The sequence below is a fragment of the Pan paniscus genome, chromosome X, assembly GCF_029289425.2.
Source record: "Pan paniscus chromosome X, NHGRI_mPanPan1-v2.0_pri, whole genome shotgun sequence".
Classification (NCBI taxonomy): Eukaryota; Metazoa; Chordata; class Mammalia; order Primates; family Hominidae; genus Pan; species Pan paniscus.
Genome location: NC_073272.2, coordinates 123,496,452 through 123,517,796, shown reverse-complemented (window position 1 = coordinate 123,517,796; position 21,345 = coordinate 123,496,452). Strand labels below are relative to the sequence as shown.

General features: G+C 36.7%; 1 protein-coding gene across 16 annotated transcripts in view; it reads right to left on the bottom strand.

Moving 5' to 3' along the window:
• STAG2 (STAG2 cohesin complex component) overlaps positions 1-21,345 on the bottom strand; it is a 143,488-nt gene that overhangs the window by 56,483 nt on the left and 65,660 nt on the right. For all 16 annotated transcript variants that reach the window (XM_003823123.5, XM_055106878.2, XM_008976723.5 and 13 more), the window contains 5 exons: positions 20,050-20,128; positions 14,832-14,996; positions 8,377-8,473; positions 3,353-3,429; positions 627-831 (listed from right to left, as the gene is read on the bottom strand). In XM_003823123.5, the coding sequence (XP_003823171.1) occupies positions 627-831; positions 3,353-3,429; positions 8,377-8,473; positions 14,832-14,996; positions 20,050-20,128 (623 nt within the window). The remainder of the gene's footprint in view (positions 1-626; positions 832-3,352; positions 3,430-8,376; positions 8,474-14,831; positions 14,997-20,049; positions 20,129-21,345) is intronic.

Genomic DNA, 21,345 nt, shown 5'->3' with positions numbered 1-21,345 from the left:
AAGATCAAAGAATTTGCCCCAGCCTAAAGTTACCCAGAAACATAAGAAAAATCAATTTTTTGCAGTGTGACTGAAAGAACAGGCATCATCTAGTAGGGGCCATCCTACCTGGAGAGGCAACGCACACCAAAGACAGACTATATGGCCATCAGGATCACATATCCAAAATGACTGTGATGATATCTCCAAATCTGCTGTCAATATCTTCCCTGGTAACATATCTTTCAAAAACCCAATACATACCTATCATCCAATTTTCCCTTCTTGTGGCATGGTATTTTTCAATAATCCAATGCATACCTATAGTCCAATTTTCCCTTGCTGTGGCATAGTATTTTTCAAGAACCCAACACATACCTATTGTCCAATTCTCCCCTGCTGTGGCACAGTATGCATAGTATACAAGAAAATCACCAAATACTAGTTATAGTATACCTTCACAAAATCAAAACTGAAATTATCATCCCATTTCCAGGAATTCGCAGGAGGGATGGGGGAGTGTCCTCTTAGTGGTCACTTTATAAATAAAATTAATTTGTATCTCTGTTATTTCCTTTCTCTTTAAATGAGAATCTTTTTCATCTCAAATCTAAGACAATATGCAGAAAATATTTCTAAATACTGACCTGCCAGGGTGCTTGTATGTCGAAATGCTCTGACTTGTGAGTCAGACAATCCTGTAAGAAGTGAAATGACTGTATCCATCATATACTCATCATATATGATACTATATTGACATTGCCGTACTAACACGCCAATGAATTCACAAAAACTGGATTTGAACTTCTTCCACTGAGGACCAGCCATGGTAAGTGGATAATCTCCACTATCCTAAAACAAAAATTTAAAACAGCAATTTCATTTAGAATGCATGACTTAACATATCACTTGCTTTTGAAATACCCTAGACAAAAGCATGAAAAGGTATCTTTATCTCACCTTTCTTCTCCAATAAATCCTCAAAGTAGGCAAGAGAACAATATATAAAGGTAGGGGTACCTCTGAACACTTCAGCTCTTTATTTAAGATCAAGATAGATATTCTGAATTCACTTTAATCAATGAAAATATATACCAATTACTCAGGTTAAAAATTTTAAAAGCCTCCCTCATCAAAACAAAACATCCTTGTGATAAGCACAGATATAAAGCAAAAGCAAACCCAAACCAAACCAAAATTATATTTTTAAATGGATTCAAAATGATGGAAATTATACTCTCAAATAAAATGTATGATGTATAAATCAACAAAACATTAGAAATATGTTATTAGCTTCAAATACATCACACAGTCAACAGATATAAACAATCATAATTTTTTAAAGAAATGGAAATGTAGCTAGTATTGCCTTGGAAGACTGGTACTCTGGTTTTCCTTTGCACAACAAGAGGGCATTCTCTAGTCTCAGGGTAAACTGAGATTCTCCACACATCATTAAAAATAATGAAGTACTTAGAAATAAAAGCAGAGACCAATACCATATAGAACATCTAAAAGTAACGGTCTCTGACAAGAGTATCCTAGAGATGTAAGGTAATTCAGTTCAGTAAATTTTAAAAATTAATTTTTGTCAACAGAACATTTTTTAAAATCTTAAGTCATGTCACACGTAAGTGCAGTTGCGTCTCATCTGAGAATAAGGTCCTGATATTCCACAAAAAAAGTTTTTTTGGTATTTTCTGATTAGCTAATTTAGTGACTATATTGAAATATAGCATCTTAATTGTTAGCAACTTGGTTTGCTGACATTTTCAAATCATATTTCAGGACAATTATCTCAAATAGTTGTTCCCTTTTAGTGAGAAAGTTCTCACTAAAACACTCAATATTAAAAGGGTAAAAAATGCCACTATTCAAAATTACTTCTCAACTACTTGGGGAGTGATTAATAGCACTTAGCGATCATCAAAGCCATTTTAACTCATCTATCTTTTAGAATAATAGTTCAAAGCTCCTTCATCAGAGTAAGCAAGAAAAAAAAGACCAAATAAAACTCAAATCAGACAACATTTTCTACTTGAAAACCCACAGCGAAAAATTTTGGAAGAGTAAAAGTACTGGTGCTGAAATACAGCCGTGACCCAAACAAACCCAAATCCCTTCCTTGAAGAAGCTTAATTTATAGTAAATCTATGTATGTATTTATTGGTAACAATACTTCAAAGAGCTCAATGAAATAATCAACTCAATCTAGCCCTAGGGAGGTAAGGGGGGGACAACTCAGTCTAAACTAATATGTAATCTTTGTTGTTCTTAAGAGTTTTTAAACAATAAAAATATCTATATACTCCTTTGCCCTAGCTATCAGGTTCCCTAAATATTGCTGAAACCTTCCTTTTACAACATTCCAGGATATGTTCTTATACTCTTCCTTGACATTTTCATTTTTGTCAATAATAACTACCATTTATTAAGTCCTTGCTATGTTCTGGGAACCATAAAATGTTAAGCAATTTTCAAACATTACTCAATTCAATCTTCGTAACAGCCTTATGAGTAAAGTACTATTAGGCCCATTTTACAGATAATGAAATTGATACTGGCCAGATGCAGTGGCGCCTACCTGCTGTAATCCCCGCACTTTGGGAGGCCAAGGTGGGCGGGTCACTTGAGGTCATGAGGTCGAGACCAGCCTGGCCAACATGGTAAACCCACACCGCCCACCACCCCCCACCATGTCTCTACTAAAAATACAGAAATTATTCAGGCGGGGTGGTGGGTGCCTGTAATCCCAGCTACTTGGAAGGCTGTGGCAGGAGAATTTCTTGAACCCAGGAGGCAGAGGTTGCAGTGAGATCATGCCACTGCACTCCAGCCTGGGCGACAGAGTGAGACTTTGTCTCAGGAAAAAAGAAAAAAAAAAAACAACTGACACTAAGACAACAACCTGCCAAAGGTCGCACAGGCATCATTTGATTAAATCTAATGCCAAAGCTCTTATTTACAACATTAATGCTTACAATTTTTTTTTTCTTTTCTTTTTTTTGATGGAGTCTCACTCTGTAGCCCAGGCTGGAGTACAGTGGCGAGAGCTCGGCTCACTGCAACCTCCGCCTCCCAGGTTCAAGCAATTCTCCTATCTCAGCCTCCCAAGTAGCTGGGACTACAGGCACACACCACGACTCCCGGCTAATTTTTTTCTATTTTTAGCAGAGACAGGGTTTCACCATATTGGTCAGGCTGGTCTCGAACTCCTGACCTCAGGTGATCCGCCTGCCTCGGCCTCTGAAAGTGTGGGATTACAGGCATGAGCCACCATGCCCAGCTTAATACTTACAATTTAATAATACTTTCAAAAATAAGTCAAGATAAACATGCATAAGTTATCAAAACACTTAAGGTAATAAGTTACCTCATCGAATTCTTCAGTCATTTTTCGAATTATCTCAGAGTTCTGCATATGTCTAAACATTTCTGCTGTGACAACTCCTGAAATTTGCAAATGTCAGAAGTTAATATATGGTGTGATAAAAAAATAAAGAAAACTTCCAAGTAAGTCTCTAACACTAAGAAGTCTATGGTCACACAATAAAAGGCATACTTCTTCAACCATCATCTAATAATCTTTACCATGATACACTAATCTATAAATAAAGCACAAACAAATGCTATCTATTCTCAGTATGCACAAGAAAACAGCCCCATACTTCTGACAGATATCTTTTTTCCTAACACAATTAACTTTGGCCATTTCTACCTGACTCACTTTACTCATGCTGTAATATTTATATTGGCTTTGTCTCTTTAACATAAACCATATGTTATCAAGAGTGAGACAACATCTAGTATAACACTTAAAACCTTGGGGATGAAGCTGAAGATAAGGAAAAGAGTAATAGCTAGAGTTCACTTTAGTCAAGTCTCTCTATTAAGCACTATTGCATGTAAAGTAACTACATCCTAATATCCTCTAAAAGAACTAAGTAGTAGATTGTAGTTCCTGCCCACCTAGATGCCTGTAATCTAGTTAAAAGTTAAAACTAAAGAATACCAAAAAGAAAAAGAAGCTGTCAAAAGTAGTACATAATCAAAGCCCTGATGTGTGGAAATGCCAAATGCTATAGCTCTGACTCCACCTCCACTCCATACCCACCAGAAAAACCACACGTTATAAGTTAGAAAATAAAGAACTATGTCAAAGAGAAACAATTTGATAAGGACCTTTAGAATCTTACACAGGAGGATGGGAGAGGAAAAAAGAAAAGGTACACATTAGAAGTAGTAAAACATTAGTCAGGTGGAGACCAAACATCAGAAAGGAAATTTCTAGTGTGCAGTAAGAAGAGATACATGAACTTCCACTGATGGGGCATCAGACTGAGAAAGAGAGAGATGGGGGCAGGGGTAATCAATGTAAATACTAGATTTTCAAAATCCTGTTTTTATTGTTGAATTATTTGCTTACTAGTCTTCTCACTAGAAATACCATAAATATAGTAATATCTAAAAGAAGAATGTCTTGGTACAAGAAGATGAGATTTATAAATAAGAACTAGATATAATTAACATAGATTTTTTTCAATTGACCAGAGCAATATTTTGTATATGCATGCATCTGTGTGTGTGCGCGCGCCTGTGTATATACATAGCTGTAAATCCATAATCCCAGCTTCAAAGATGAGGAAACTAAGGCTTAGGCTAAGGCTAAAAGAAATTAAATAATTTGTCTGAGACTATTCACCTAAATCATGCTGCCTCCCTCTTATCTGGGTGAGATTAATTTCTAGTGGTACCCTAGAAGAATCCTTACTTACCGCAACTTAAAAAAAAAAAAAAACAAATGATTGTTTTAAAAAGTTGATGAACTCAGGAGAAAGCACCATTTCTCTGGCTAAAGAAACACACTCTTGGCCGGGTGCGGTGGCTCATGCCTGTAATCCTAGCACTTTGGGAGGCTGAGGCGGGCGAGTCACTTGAGGTCTGGAGTTCAAGACCAGCCTGGCCAATATGGTGAAACCCTGTCACTACTAAAAATACAAAAATTAGCTGGGCATGCCTGTAATCGCAGCTACTCGGGAGGCTGAGGTAGGAGAATCGCTTGAATCTGGGAGGCAGAGGTTGCAGTGAGCCGAGATCACACCACTGCACTCCAGAGCCTGGGCAACAGAGTGAGACTCTGTCTCACAAAAAAAAAAAAAAAAAAAAAGAGAGAGAAGAGGAGAAGAGAAAACATACACTCTCAAAAACCTTTTGAAAGGCTTTTGTTTTTAATCTAGAATCACGTATCTCTCTTCAAAATCTTCCCATACTTCATACCCAGGTGCTGTATACCTGGGAATGCTAGAGAACGAAAAGTAACTAATGGCCTGAACATTTCTGTGAAATTAACATTTACATATAAATATATCTCAAAGCAAACATACTGCATACTTTTCAACAATCCCTCATTTCTAAAGCTCCTCCCCCGTCTCATAAACCACAAGACATCCAGAAACCCAAAAACAAGCAGAAAAGGACCTCAGAGCAGAAAAGAAAGTAGCTATCACAAACTCCATTCATTTAACTCTTGAGGCAGGTATGAAGCCACCATTAGGACATAAGGCCAGAGCCTGCTGCCTTAAAAATGTGGGGGACATTTTTAGCAAGACTGCTAAAATCCGGTAAATCTAAAAGTGATATAGCAAGACCCTATCTCTATTTTAAAAGAAAAGAGAAAGAAAAAAAGAAAAGTGACAGCTGACTAGGAAAAAAAGAAGAAAACACTGGCCACAGAATCACCAACGGAGCAGTCAGGAGCAGCATAGAGTTAAACATCCCTCCATGCTTCAACAGCTACAGAAGCCATCAATGTATTGTAGAAAAATAACTGATGCTTATAACAACTTTGGGTCTGCAGGAAATGTTAAATTACAATAAGTATACTTAAAGAAGTTTCTAAGTCATTTATAAAAGAATTATATTAAAATAATTTTGTGTGTATAAGTAATTAATGGCTTTATCTTTCATTATATAGTAAATTCCCCTTCATGGAGATTGCCTGATTCTAAGATAAATATTACAGCAGTGCTTAAATTAACCTTACAATTTAAGTTTTCAACACCTTAAGTTTTTAGAAATCTTGACAAACTCACTTGTGACAAGGTCCAAATGTTGAGTTAGCAAGCTCCTGATTTGTAAACAAACTGATGCCAAAAAAGGAATGAATTTGACAAAGGGAACATGCTCTGCGGCCTTGTTTTAAAAAAAACTACAACTCAGAAGCCTAATTAAGAAACTCAGGTGGGAGGGGTGGCTCACACCTGTAATTCCAGCACTTTGGGAGGCCAAGGTGGGACAACTTCAGGCTAGGAGATTGAGACCAGCCTGGGCAACAGAGAAAGACCTGTCTCTACAAAAAAAAATTAAATTAAAAAAAAAAAAAAAGAAAGAAAGAAACTCATGCCAAAAACAGACAAACAAACAAACAAACAAACTCATGCCAGGAAGGTGGCTCATGCCTGTAATCCCAGCACTTTGGAGGCTGAGGTGGGACAACTGCCTGAGTTTAGGAGATTGAGGATCAGCCTGGGCCCAGATCTGTCTCTACGAAAAATAAAAACTAGCTGGGCATGGTGGTGCACGCCTGTAGCCCCAGCTACTTCGGAGGATGAGGCAAGAGGATCACTTGCGGCCTGGGCAACATGGCAAAACCCCATGTCCACAAAAAATAAAAACAGAAACAAAAAATTAGCTGGGCGTGTTGTCGTGAGCCTGTAGTCCCAGCTATTCAGGAGGTTAAGGTGGGAGGATCACCTGAGCCCAGGAGGTCAAGGCCGCAGTGAGCCATGATCACGACACTACACTCCAGCCTGGATGAAAGAACAAGACTCTCTCTCATAAAATAATAATAATAATAATAATAATAATAATAATAATAATAAATAAATAAATAAAAGGGGAGACTTAAGATTTAAAATTTCAACTCATTACGTTATTTCTGGCATCTGTTCAGCTGTCTGCACTCAACCTTCCATTTGCAAAGAGCCTAATGAGAAAGGACATAGCCCTTGATTATATGACAAAACAAGCAGGTACTTATATCCATCCTACCCTAGAAAAAAATGACTGGATATAGGGAAAAATAATTTTAGTATAGCTCATCTTTAAACAGTCAATCTGGTTCAGAACCTCAAGGATACCATAGTAACATCATGACAACATCTCCTCTGAGCAGAAGTCAGTTGAATTTTCTAATATTGAATTAAAGCTACTTTTATTTTAGGCAAATGAAGTAAACTAGGCAGCTTTCTATATGCTATGATTAAGACAATTTTTTAAATTTCTCAACACCTTAGTGACATTATAAAGATCACAGGCTCAAGAATTTAATATAGTTGTCTATCTTTCAGGCCTCACAGACAGGAAACATTTAATACACATACTACACTGAATGTTGTGATCAAACTCTACCAATGTTACTTGTTTTTCAAAGATATTACGGTATCTTTAAAGGAATACTGCAGAATTGAATTGCTTCTTACAATTCGGTTTCTGCATTTGTTTAAATAAATCATTCTTTACCATCTTAACGTTTTATATCTATTTTTTAAGCAACTTCCTCTCCCAATTTCTAATGCTCTAATGTTTTTGATGCCACTTTCATTAAAAAAAAAAAAAACCCAGAAATCTCCATAAAATGTATTTGCCCGGGCATCATCTGAAATTTCAAGGATGAGCTAAGTATTGGGAGACACCAGATACATCAGAACCTGCCCGTAATCTTGACTGACTCATTTATTGATCCATATGAGGATATATGACTCCCCAACTTACATAATTTTGTCCCCCTGCCAAATGTTTGTCCTAAATACTTCTGTCTTAGGGAAGAAATTTCTGTATTTTGTACTTTCATCTTTCCCAGTTCAAAATATTTTTAAAATAAAGTAAAAACACTTTAAAGACACCACTACACACAACAAAATTTCTTTACCTTTTAGAAGAAATGTCAGTTTTATCAATACCTTATTTAACTTACTTAACGTAACTTACTTACTTGCTTGCTTGCTTACTTACTGTTATTCATGGCACTTTTTACTCCCTACACTGTACGATTACCTGTCATCTGAACCTGTATCTCTTCATTATCTTCCTCCTCCCTTATCAATTTCTTTGTTCCTAAAACCAGATGCTGAAAGTGGGAAATATATCTAATAAAAGTAACATAATAATTATAAACTGCTAAGTTTTTAGATAACTTTCACATATGAATAAAACTTTGTCAATAGACTTTCTCTCTTACTTTGTCCTTTGCTCTTTTTTCCTTACAAATTTTATATGGATATGATGCAAATAATGCCTTAGCGTTATTTACCATGTAAAGTGCTAACAACATCTCTTTAGGTGGAACAACGAAGTGACTATTTGAGAGCTGCTGATTTCAAAATAAATATATCTTACCTTTACAGCCTGAACACTGAATAAAAAAGTTGATAAGGTCAAGAAGTGCTATATCTCGGTCATGCTTGTATGATTCTATCCAATCATCTACCACCGACTACAGCAGAGGGAAAAAAATAAAATCATTAGCTTCTTCTAATTTTCTCAAAATCAATTAAGTCTGATAAAGTCATAAAATTCAAGATTATATAGTATCACATTACTTTAATATAAATACTTATACACTGAAATTTAAAGTTCAATTTTAACAATAATAAAATAGAATCGAATTCAGTAAAACAATTATCTGATAACACAAAATGACCTATCAATCTTCTATTTATTTTGCATTGAAAAGAATGTGGAAACTATGGAAGTCAATTCCATCAAGTATAATTACTTATGATTTCTCAGTGACATTAAAGAAAGGAGAGAATTTCAAATAATTAAGACAACACAGTGCAGGTGTGCTAGCTCATGTCTATAATCCCAGAACTTTGGGAGGCCGAGGTGAGTGGATCACTTGAAGTTAGGAGTTCGAGACCAGCCTGGCTGACATGGTAAAACCTTGTCTCTACTACCAATACAAAAATTAGCCAGGCGTGGTGGTGCACGCCTGTAATCCCAACTACTCGCGAGGCTGAGGCAGGAGTATCACTTGAATCCAGGAGATGGAGGTTGCAGTGAGCCAAGATCATGCCACTGTACCCCAACCTGGACAACAGAGTGAGTGAGACTCCATCTCAAAAAATAATAATAAAAATAAATAAAATATTCTAAAATTATATTGTAATGGTGGCTGTACAACTCTGAATTTGCACTTTAAAGGGTAAATTTTATAGTATGGTAAATATATCTCAATACGGTTATTTCTTAAAAAAGAAAATAGGCTAGAACTAAAAATAAAATGAATACTTTATTCCTTTGGGGGCAAGAGAGGCAACGACAAAACTGATTTTCAATTTTAAGGCTGGGTGCGGTAGCTCACGCCTGTAATCCCAGCACTTTGGGAGGCTGAAGCCAGCGGATCACTTGAGGTCAGGAGTTCGAGAGGCCAACATGGTGAAACCCCGTCTCTACTAAAAATACAAAAATTAGCTGGGTGTGGTGGTGCATGCCTATAATCCCAGCTACTCGGGAGGCTGAGGCAGAAGAATCACTTGAACCCGGGAGATGAAGGCTGCAGTGAGCTGAGGTCGCACCACTGCACTCCCGCCTGAGCAAGAGAGCGAGACTCTGTCTCCAAACAAACAAACAAACAAAAACAACAACAACAAAACTTTTTAAATAGAGCAAATTAAATAAAATCAAGATGATAAACAAGAGCTAGTATAAAAAACAAAAGGTTGGGAGAGGGAAATGTTTCTAAGTTATATACCAATAAATAGGAAATCCAGGTACAAACAATGACTAAAACATGTAGAATCTAATGTACAAAAAAGATACTATGATTACACAATAAAGATAAATCAAGGAAAAATATCTAAGAAATACCTGGTTCAGATAGACTGACTGGAATTATTCTAAAACTTTACTTAATTTCTACTTTGTTGTATTTACAACAGCTTGTTTATATTAACCAACATAATTTACAAAAGAAATGTGCTCAGTATTTTTCCCAAATATGATATAGGCAATAAACAGCAAAAGAATATATCATAGAGACTGTGACAGTTTTAAAACATGGCCCCAAATTATTGGACATTGTTCCCCAGTAAGAGGGTCTATGTCATCTTCTCTAGAATAGAATGCAGTGATGCTTCCAAAATTAGGTCACAGAATGCCAGGCAGCAACTGCACTGGTCTCTTGGAGCACTAGCAAACTGGACACTTCTCTCAGGACATTCTCTCCAAACCCAGACGCCATACTGTAAGAAGCCGTAGCCACATAGAAAGGCCATTTGTAGTTATGCAGCTAACAGTTCTGGCTAAGTCCAGCCTTCATATCACTACAGACTAGGCACTAAACATGAGTAAAGAAGCTTCCAAATGATTATAGTCCCTAACTGTGTTAGTGCCAGGCACTCAAATGGTCCAAGCTAAGGCCCTTGACATCATAAAGCAGACACAAGTCATCTCCACTTAGTTCTGTCTGAATTCCAGACCCAAAGAATCATTAGGCATAATAAAATGATTGTTGTTTCACATCACTAAGTTTGGGGTGGTTTGTTATGCATCAATAGATAACTGGAACAATGGCTACTCTCATCAATAAAGATGCAAAATATTCAATGAACTCTTACAAAGAGACCACTACATCACATTAAAAAGTAATTCATTAAGATCAAGTAGAGTTTACACTAGGAAAATAAGTCTGCTATAATAAAAATAATGCGAGCTACTGAAATATGCTTAAAATTTTTAATCAAATAGTATGCTGAGAACTTATGTAACAAAATTCAACATCTGTTATATAATAAAATTAGGGGGCACACGCATACTTTCTCCATTCTTAAAACATAACAACTAGTTTTAAACCAACAGCCATTCTTGCATTTATTGACTATCACTTATAATTACTGAGAGAGACAGCCTGGCCAACATGATGAAGCTCCGTCTCTACCAAAAGGTACAAACAAAAATTAGCTGGGCGTGGTGGCATGCACCTGTAATCCCAGCTACTTGGGAGGCTGAGGCATGAGAATCACTTGAACCCGGGAGGCGGAGGTTGCAGTGAGCCGAGATCATGCCACTGCACTCCAGCCTGGGTGACAGAGTGAGATCTTGTCTCGAATAATGATGATAATAATAATAATAATAACAACAACAACAACTACTGAGATAGGTATATCCTGGCAACGCAAAAATAATGAATAACACATGATCCTTGATCAAAGAATTAGCAATCTAGAGTCAAAGTCAGGCACAGTATAAGTGCTATATAATGAAAAGATAAGAGTAAAAAACACATTGGAAAGGAAAAGTAGTAGTGTCTGAGAATGCTTTTCAGAAGACTGACATTTGATTTGCTCAGTCCTATTTGATATGCAAGGGGGGAGTAAAATAAAACTATTGCAAACAACAAGAAAAACAAAAAGAAAAGCCTAAGGGCAGAGTATATACTGTGACTGGAGGACAGAAAACATGGCATAAGGAAATCTGAGCTAGAAATTTTAGATAAGAACCCTTGGAAGTTTCTAAACAGAGGACTTCCTCCATCAAATTTGGTCTTAAAAGGGTAACACAAGTGGGAACACACATAACAAAATAAAATTGTTGAAAAGATTCCAGGAAATCAATGGAAAGATAGTGCAGACATTCTCTCTTAAGAGGGAAACACATTTCAAAACAGAAAAACAAGCTAGGCACAATGGCATGTGCCTGTAGTCCCACTTACTGGGGAGGCTGAGGCAGGAGGATTGCTTGAGCCCAGGAGTTCAAGTCCAGCCTGAGCAACATAATGAAACCTCATCTTAAAATAAAAAATGAAAACAAAAATGGCACAGATAGAGGTACAATCTTAATATGACAAGCCATAAGCAACACAAAAATAAACAAAATATTCATTTTTAGATAAAAATGGAATAGCCCAATTAGCTGTGGTTATGAGTCAGGATTTCTCATAGCTGTGGTCTGAAGGGTTTTGTGTTCAAACTGTATGTTGAACTGTAGTCAATGTTATGGTATTAAGAAGTGGAGCCTATAGATGGCAATAAGATCACAAGGTCCCTGAGAGCTGCCTTGCCCCTTCCATGTGAGGACACAGTAAGAGGATGCCATCTATGAACCAGAAAACAGGCCTTCACCAGATAATGAATCTGTAGGCACCTAATATTGAACTTCGCAGCCTGCAAAACTGTAAGAAATAAATTTCTGTTTTTTATAAGCTTTCTAGTTTATGTTGGTTTTTTGTTTTTGTTTGTTTTTTTAGACAGGGTTTCACTCTTGTTGCCCAGGCTGGAGTGCAATGGTGCGATCTCAGCTCACTGCAACCTACGCCTCCAGGGTTCAAGTGATTCTCCTGCCTAAGCCTCCCGAGTAGCTGAGATTACAGGTGCTCACCACCAAGCCCAGCTAACTTTTTTATTTTTAGTAGAGACTGGGTTTCACCATGTTGGGCAGGCTGGTCTCCAACTCCTGACCTCAGGCGATCCACCTACCTTGGCCTCCCAAAGTGCTGGGATTATGTGAGCTGCTACACCTGGCCTATGTTAGTTTCTTTAATAGCAGCCCAAATGGACTAAGACACTGATGTTAAAAAGATAGCAGAAGAAAGAAGATTAGTGCATTTAACTACTTAGAACAAAATATTAGAGAAAATGTATAATATAAAAAAAAGAAGGAAAGTAATGAAATGCAATACAATGTAACTGAAATAATTTATCCTCTTGATAAAAATAACCCAAAAGGAGAACTAGAGAGAGAAAAGTAATTTTTAAAATTGGGGAATGACTAAATAAACCACAGTACAGCAATATAATAAGACATTATTTATTTTTTAAAAGCCAAACATATTCAAAACAGTAATTTAAAACATTACACAAGAAAAAGAATCCACACTCTAATCATGATATACAAGCAAACATTAATAAACGGATTTAAAAAGGTGCATTAGAATGGTATGAATAAATCTGGCACCTTTTAAGTTCTTTGCTCTGTAAAATTGGCGAAAGCTCAAACAATTAACAAGTATTTTCACATTTTACATGTAAAACTGTTCTTTATTAGCCTCATTTGATACATTTTATTTATAAAACCACACATATTAAGCTAATTCTATATTTCTAAACAAGGTATTTGTGTCAGTTTTTTATTAACAAAAAGCCTGAACGGATAGTTCTCAGATAACCATTCATGTGCACCCATCACTGATTAAAGTTATTTCTATGAAGAAATACTATTCTCCACAGTCATAAAAAAGAATGCAATTGTGTCTTTCACAGCAACATGGGTAGAGTTGGAGGCAATAATCCTAAGTGAATTAACGCAGGAACAGAAAACCAAATACCACATGTTCTCACTTGTAAGTGGAAGCTAAATATTGAGCACATGTGGACACAAATGTGGAAAACATAGACACTGCGGACTACTGGGGGTAGGGGGTGGGGACTGAAAAACTACCCACTGGATACTACCCTCACTTCCTAGGTGCAATATACTCATGTACAAACCTGTATATGTAATCCCTGTATCTAAAAGTTGAAATTTAAAAAAAAAAAAACTATTTCCTGTAGCTTTTATAAATTAAATTAAAACTTTATTAAGTATATATACTCCTTGAGTATTGTATTTATTCCACTTTCTAATGGTTTAGCCAACATTAGAAAGCCTAAATGCTTCTATTGTCATAAAAGTATGCAGAGAAAACATAATTCGAATGATTCGACATGAATATGCCTCCAACTTTTTATTCTTCTAAGAAACAAGCACAAATAATAAAATTTGTAATAGACAACAGTAACTAAAATAATTCATTCCACTAAAGTGGATAATAATTATATTAGGTCACTCAACCAGGAATTCCATATGGGTAGAAGACTTCGTATTTTAATGGCATCTATATAAATTCAGGGAAAACTGAGACCTCATAGCCATGGTTTACATCAGCATATTTTTGACCAAATTATTTTTTACCTTAGGCCATTAAAAAAAATAATGGGTTGGGGCTGGGCGTGGTGGCTCACGCCTGTAATCCCAGCACTTTGGGAGGCTGAGGCAGGTGGATTACTTAAGGTCAGGAGTTTGAGACCAGCCTGGCCAACATGGTGAAACCCCATCTCTACTAAAAACCAAAAATTAGCCAGCCATGGTGGTGGGCACCTGTAATCCCAGCTACTCGGGAGGCTGAGGCAGGAGAATCGCCTGAACCCAGGAGGCGGAGGTTGCAGTGAGCAGAGATCATGCCACTGCACTCCAGCCTGGGCAATAGAGTGAGACTCCATCTCAAAAAAATAATAATAATAATAAAAAATAATGGGCTGGGCATGGTGGCTTCCGCCTGTAATCCCAGCACTTTGGGAGGCCAAGGAGGGCAGATTACTTGAGGCCAGGAGTTTGAGACAAGCCTGGCCAACATGGTGAAACCCCGTCTCCACTGAAAATACCCACCAAAAAAAAAAAAAAAAAAAAAAAAACACTAGCCAGGCATGGTGGTTTGTACCTGTAATCCCAGCTACTTGGGAGGCTGAGGCAGGAGAATCGCTTGAACCCAGGACGTGGAGGTTGTGGTGAGCCGAGACTGTGCCACTGTACTCCAGCCTGGGCAACAGAGCGAGACTCTGTCTCAAAAAAAATAAAATAAAACAAAATAAATAAGAAAAAAGAAAAAAACATGCAGCAGAAAATGAATCAAAACACAGCACAAAAGTCTTATATATGAAGAAATACATCCCAAGAGTTTTCTGATGATTTTGTTGCTTTTTTCTAATAAGTAGTGTATGTTTAAAATGCAATTAGAAAAATCAGAGCTACACTCTATATAACTCATTAAAGTTTAAAATGTACAAATGAACTGGGAAGAACAACATAAATCTTACCTGCATAGCACTCTTGCCCATTTTAACAACTTCAAACAACATCATGTTTTCCACTCCATTCTGTTGGTGATGACCATTCATTCGGTTTGGACCAGAAGGAGGTTTTCCTCCTCCATTTCCACCTTTGCCCTTTTCTGCTGGGCCCTTTTTGCCTTTTTTACAAGTCTGCATAAAAAATACGAGGTGGTTAAGTTATATCACTATCCTTGAGAGTTCAAAACACAGCTACAGTAGAAGTAGCTGATAGGGTACATAACATGCTTAAACTTGCCCTAAAGAATTCCATCCACTTATAACAAAATGATATAACTGTGACAGCCTCTTTGTGGTGTCCATTTTTTCAAGTATACTACCATGCCTCACATGACATAGTAGTTAGCAGCATAGCCTCTGCAGACAGACAGACTCTGTGGGTGCAAATTTCTGCTACTATTAGCTGAGTGATTTTAGGCAAATTACTTAACCACACTATGTTTCAGTGATGTTTTTCTAATTTGTAAAGTGAGGATAAAACTGTGCCTACCCCATAGAGTTGCTGTGATAATGAAAACACAAAGTACTTAGCAACATACCCAGCATATAATAAAGTCAAAAAATGTCAGCTATTATTATCACTGTAAAATGAAAAAATTATGTTAAAAGGAGTTCAGTAAATGTTACATGAATCTTAATCTGGTAGGAAGACCAACAGAAACAATGACACAAAATACTGATTTGAATCTATTTTGAAAAGTAATATAAAATCACAGACTTAAAAGCCCTCAAAATATCAACAAAGTTTGAAAAACACTGCAAAAATATCTCTCAAGTATAATCAGAGAATTCTCAAGGGTGTAGTAAATCAAGGTAGCTATCTCCAAGTTTTATATTACTCCCTTATGCAGCTTTTGGATGCAGACTGAAGTGGGCAGCAAGAATAACCAAACTCATTATCAAATATGTACCTTATACTCACTTCAACATTTTATTTGTATTGTTAGTCTTAGAAATCATTGCAGTGCTCTGAACAAGGAATTCTGAACATTAGGAGTAGGTTTATCAATCTCATTCTTGTTCTAGGCCTCCCTTCAACATTTAGTCATCATGAAAATTCAATTAATGAAAACTATGGAAATGAAGCCCATTATAACAAAAGTTGTCAGTATTGGTGGGGGGGTGGGGACGCGCGGGTAGGGGCATCAAAAAAATCAGTGAAAAGGTTCCCTATATGCCTAAGCTATAAAAATACCTCCCATAGCTCTTATACTTTAAGAAAACAAGCCATTCCCTAACTCGGAGTCCTCATTTCTCAAATGCCAGGGTTGAATTAAAATACTTTACAGAAAGGTATTCCGACCCCTGGATTTGATGATTTCTTAAAGGTCTCTTTTAGACCAACACATCTCTACGATCTAGAAAGCAAGTGTTGGCCAACTTTCTGTAAAGAACTGGATAGTAAATATGTTAGGCTTTGTGGGCCACATACAGTCTCTGTAGCATATTCTTTATTTTTAAAACTATTTAAAATTATAAAAACAGCCCAGCGTGGTGGCTCACGCCTGTAATCCTAGCACTTTGGTAGGCCGAGGTGGGCGGATTGCCTGAGCTCAGAAGTTCGAGACCAGCCTGGCCAACACGGTGAAGCCCTGTCTCTACTAAAATACAAAAAATTAGCCAGGCATGGCGGCATACGCCTATAGTCCCAGCTACTCGGGAGGCTGAGGCAGGAAAATTGCTTGAACCCGGGAGGTGGAGGCTGCAGTGAGCCGAGATCACACCACTGCACTCCAGCCTGGGTGACAGAGCAAAACTCTGTCTCGAGCAATAAATAGGCCGGGCGCAGTGGCTCAAGCCTGTAATCCCAGCACTTTGGGAGGCCAAGGTGGGCGGATCACGAGGTCAGGAGATCGAGACCATCCTGGCTAACACGGTGAAACCCCGTCTCTACTAAAATTACAAAAAAATTAGCTGGGCGTGGTGGCAGGCACCTGCAGTCCCAGCTACTCAGGAGGCTGAGGCAGGAGAATGGCGTGAACCCGGAAGGCGGAGCTTGCAGTGAGCCAAGACTGCGCCACTGCACTCCAGCCTGGGCGACAGAGCAAGACTCCGTCTCAAAAATAAATAAATAAATAAATAAATAAATAAATAAATAAATACATAAAAATAAAAATAAATAAATAAATAAATATTAAAACGACCGGGAGCGGTGGCTCCCACCTGTAATCCCAATACTTTCGGAGGTTGAGATGGGAAGATTGCTTAAGGCCAGGAGTTTAAGACAAGCCTGGTCAACAGAGCGAGACCCCATCTCTATAAAAAAAAAAAAAAAAAAATATATATATATATATATATATATATATATATATATATACACACACTATTCTTAGAGCTCCTGGACAGTACAAAAACAAGCCACAGATTGCGGATCTCTGATCTATAGCGATGCCTACAAATTTCTTTCCACTGAAAGCCTGTGGTATTTATGTACTTCATTCCTTAGAGGGTCCCTTCTTCCTCCAAGAGTCCAAAACGACTCAACTCTTAACAGTTACTTTAAACCCCTTCCCTAAAGGGGAACACCTGAAACACCTGAAACATATTACTTGTTAATTTGCAATACAGTAGTCCTCCCCTGGGTTTTACTTTATTCAGTTTCAGTTACCCTTGGTCTGCTGCAGTCCAAAAATATTCAGTAGGAAATTCTAGAAATAAACAATTCAAAAGTTTTAAATTGCACACCATTCTGAGTAGCATGATAGAATCACTCATCATCCTGCCGTATCCCACCCAGGACGTGAATCATCCCTTTGTCCAGCATATCCACGCAGCTCATTAGTCACTTACTAGCCATTTTGGTTACCATATTGAAAAAATTCAATATGCAAGGTTCAGTACTATCCGCAATTTCAGGCATCCACTGGGGGTCTTAGAATGTATCCCTGAGAATAAGGGAGACTGCTATATTCTGTAAATGAGATTCAGTCTTTGTGAACCTAATTCATTAATTCCTAATTGCACAATGAAAGGCTTTTGTCCCCAGTAAAAGCATTTTCAGAGATAAGGTTGAAAGAAAAGATCAACTACAACAGAATAGACTAGTAAAATATAAAATGTTAATTAACATGGAGCTGTATATTTGCAGTTTATCTATCAAATGCCTCAATAGTCCCTGTCAGTATGAAAAACTAATTGGGACAATTAAAATGGCAGAATGGGTATGCTGTGCTAGAAAAAAAAATGTGCAAGGAGTGATAATACAAAGGAAGCATTATACAAAAAGCAAATATGCTAACCTGTGTACAACCTTGGAGAGAAAAAAAACTTCTACATAAAGACTTTAGGAAGTGGTATAGTATAGAGGGTTAAGGGCACAGACCTGAGCTCAAATCCTTTAACCATTGGGCTTCTCTGGACTTCAGTTTCCTACCTATAAAATAATGGTGTTTTCTCATCTACGCAGTTGTTCAAATATTAGATTAACATGTGAAACTGTTAGCACAACACATGGAACATACATAGTATAGTCTCAAAATGCAGTTGCTATTATTGTAATAAATCCTTGACCTGTCCCAACACCTCACCCACAGTAGTAGCTATATAACCTTAACCAAACTGTGGCACAAAAACTTCAGAGTCATCTACTCAGGTGCCACCAAGAATCTTGTCCAAACTTGTAAATTAAATCAAAGGCAAAAGTAGGTTAATGGAAAAAAATGGTTTTCTAATAAATTATACTGTCCAACAGAATTAAGGTTATCTTTGGATAGCCGTAAGTTAATATTTCTATTCATATCCCTCTCTCGAATCTTTTTAAGGAAATAAGAGAGCACACAAAATTATGAAACACATGAATTATGAGCACTCAAAAAATATTCCAAGCATTAGTTAAATAAATTATGTTCCATACATTAAACGTGATGTTTTGCCACAATTAGAAATCACAAGAGAATGGCCAGGCGTGGTGGCTCACACCTGTAAATCCCAGCACTTTGGGAGGCTGAGGCAGGAGGATTGCTTGAGCCCAGTAGTACAGGACCAGCCTGGGGAACATAGTGAAATCTCATCTCTACAAAAATAAAAACTAAAAGGAATTACAGAGAAGCCAGGCATTGTGGCACAGGCCTGTGGTGCCTGTAGTCCAGTCGAGAGGCTGAGGCAGGATAATTGCTTTAGCCCAAGAGTTTGAGGCTGTAGTGTGCCATGACTGTGCCAGTGAATAGCCACTGCACTCCAGTCTAGGCAACATAGAGAGACCCCCATCTCCAAAAAAACAAATAAATTTAATTTAAAAATTAGAAAAAAAATAAAAGAGAGTTTTACAGTCACTTATGGGAAAGTTGTTGACAACATACCATTGAGTTTTAAAAGCACATTAAACTGTTTGCATAGTATGACTCCACTTAAATAAAATGTTATAATCATGTTTATACATAGGTGTATGAATAAAAGTATGTGCATCAAAATGTTTAAAGAATAAATTACCTCCAGGTGATAGGATTATGGAAAAATTTCACTTTGGTCATCGTAAACTTCTGTATTGTTAAGACTTTTTCAAAGTATGTCATGAGACAATATAAATCCAAAATTCATTTTGAAAAACAAATGCTGAACAACAAAAACAAGTTATCTTTTGCATAATGTATTTACACACATGCAGAGTCAAATATACTTTCCAAAACAACAAAATAATTTAGCCATTCGCCAAGTTATATCCAGCCCTCAGGCTAACCCCCTCACACTTTAAACTTACATTATATTGACTCAGAACTTAACTTTGTAATTTTTTATCTTTCATATTACTTATAAAGAGTAAAACTATTGTCATTTGTAACCCATTAGCCTTAAACTGGTTGTATGTTACATTTTTAGAGTGCTTTAGAATAAAAGATTTTATATATTGCTTTGCTTTACATTTTATTACTTGTGGGAAAACAAAAATAAAGCCAACAGAACATTGCATTCTGCTTCACATACTGTGCTTTACGAAATAAACTACTGGAAATGTATTATTATTATTATTATTATTATTTGCAACTTTACAGCAGTGTAAATAGATCCCAAAGGCTACCTGGTCTAGAAGACAAAAGGACCACATTTACTCAGAAGGCTTACCATACCAATCAGCTCCCACCCCCTTAAAAAGCCATTTTTAAAAGATAAAACTATCTGAGACATAACTTAAATCTGTGTGTGTGTGAGATCTTAGGAAACAAAATAAAGTCAAATATTTGATACATACTTTGCCTTTGCCTTGCTTTTGGTTTTTTCCTTCGATATCTTCAAAATCTGTGTCAGAAGAAAAATGTGTTTCTGACTCCCTGTGACAGAAAGATAAGAATTAAAACCCTTCCTTAGAAATTTATATTGAGTTTCTAATTTTTGCCATATTTTCTAAAAGAAAGGCTTGGTTAACTCATTACAAAACTTCATATTAGCATTATAAGTAATTAAGATGTTTCCCCAAAACATCATACTATAGCACATTACCAAACACACAAGATTACATAAGCAGCTACAAAAATAATAATCTAAAGTACAAATATCTAAACATTTTTGTTAATTTTTAATCAAAGTATGAAAACTAATCCAGTGGGTCTCAAAATTTAACCCTAGGAACTGTGGTGTTCCATGTAATGGTTGGTTCCATTTCCTACTTCAAAGATCACAGTGCTGCGGAAAAACTGTATTTTAATACTAGGCATTGGAGGAACTTTATTAGGGAGTTTTATGATTATGGATCCTCTGATCTCTCCTACCTCACTCGAAAAGTATTTATAAATCTAGGTGAGTCAATATACAAAACATGTATTTCTGAAAGGGTACTTATAAAACCTTCTTACGAACTAAAGCATTTGAAATACACTAGGGAATTATGCTAAGTGATCAATATCCTTTATGAAGTAAAGAGGTGATGAGCTATAGTCAGGAGAACAGTTTTGGTACTAAGTAACTGTGGATCTTATACAAGTGACCATCTCAATCTTCTCATCTATAAATAATATATACGCAGGAAAGAACGAAATCTCTAAAGTCTCTACAATCTCCAACATATGAATCTATAGTCCTAAACAACTGTCCCTTGTTCTGGGTTGGGGTAAGGCTAATTTGTATAATCTGGATTTTCTCACAAACATATGGAAGCCGACCGATTTAAATAAATATGTGTGATGCTTTCCAAATGAGTAAACATGAGTCTATCTAAATAGTAGTAACATACCCTCATTTAAATGCTTAAAGCAAGGCATACTTATATTAGTATTTGGGTCACACTGGATTTTAGAATTGAGCCACATCCATAAAAGATAAAGGTTTTTCCACCCTAAATGTGTAAACCTAGCACCAGCTCTGCTTAAAATAAATGGAATCGAAGTGAAAGGCTATCTTTATAAAACTAGTATTCTCAATCTAGATTTCTTCTATTTCCATTTTATTGCTACAATAACCAGTTGCCCAGAGGCTATGAGGTAGCAGAGGCTGTGAGGTAGGAATATTTCATAAATCTAAAATAATGATTAAGATGCTAGCAGGAAAAAAA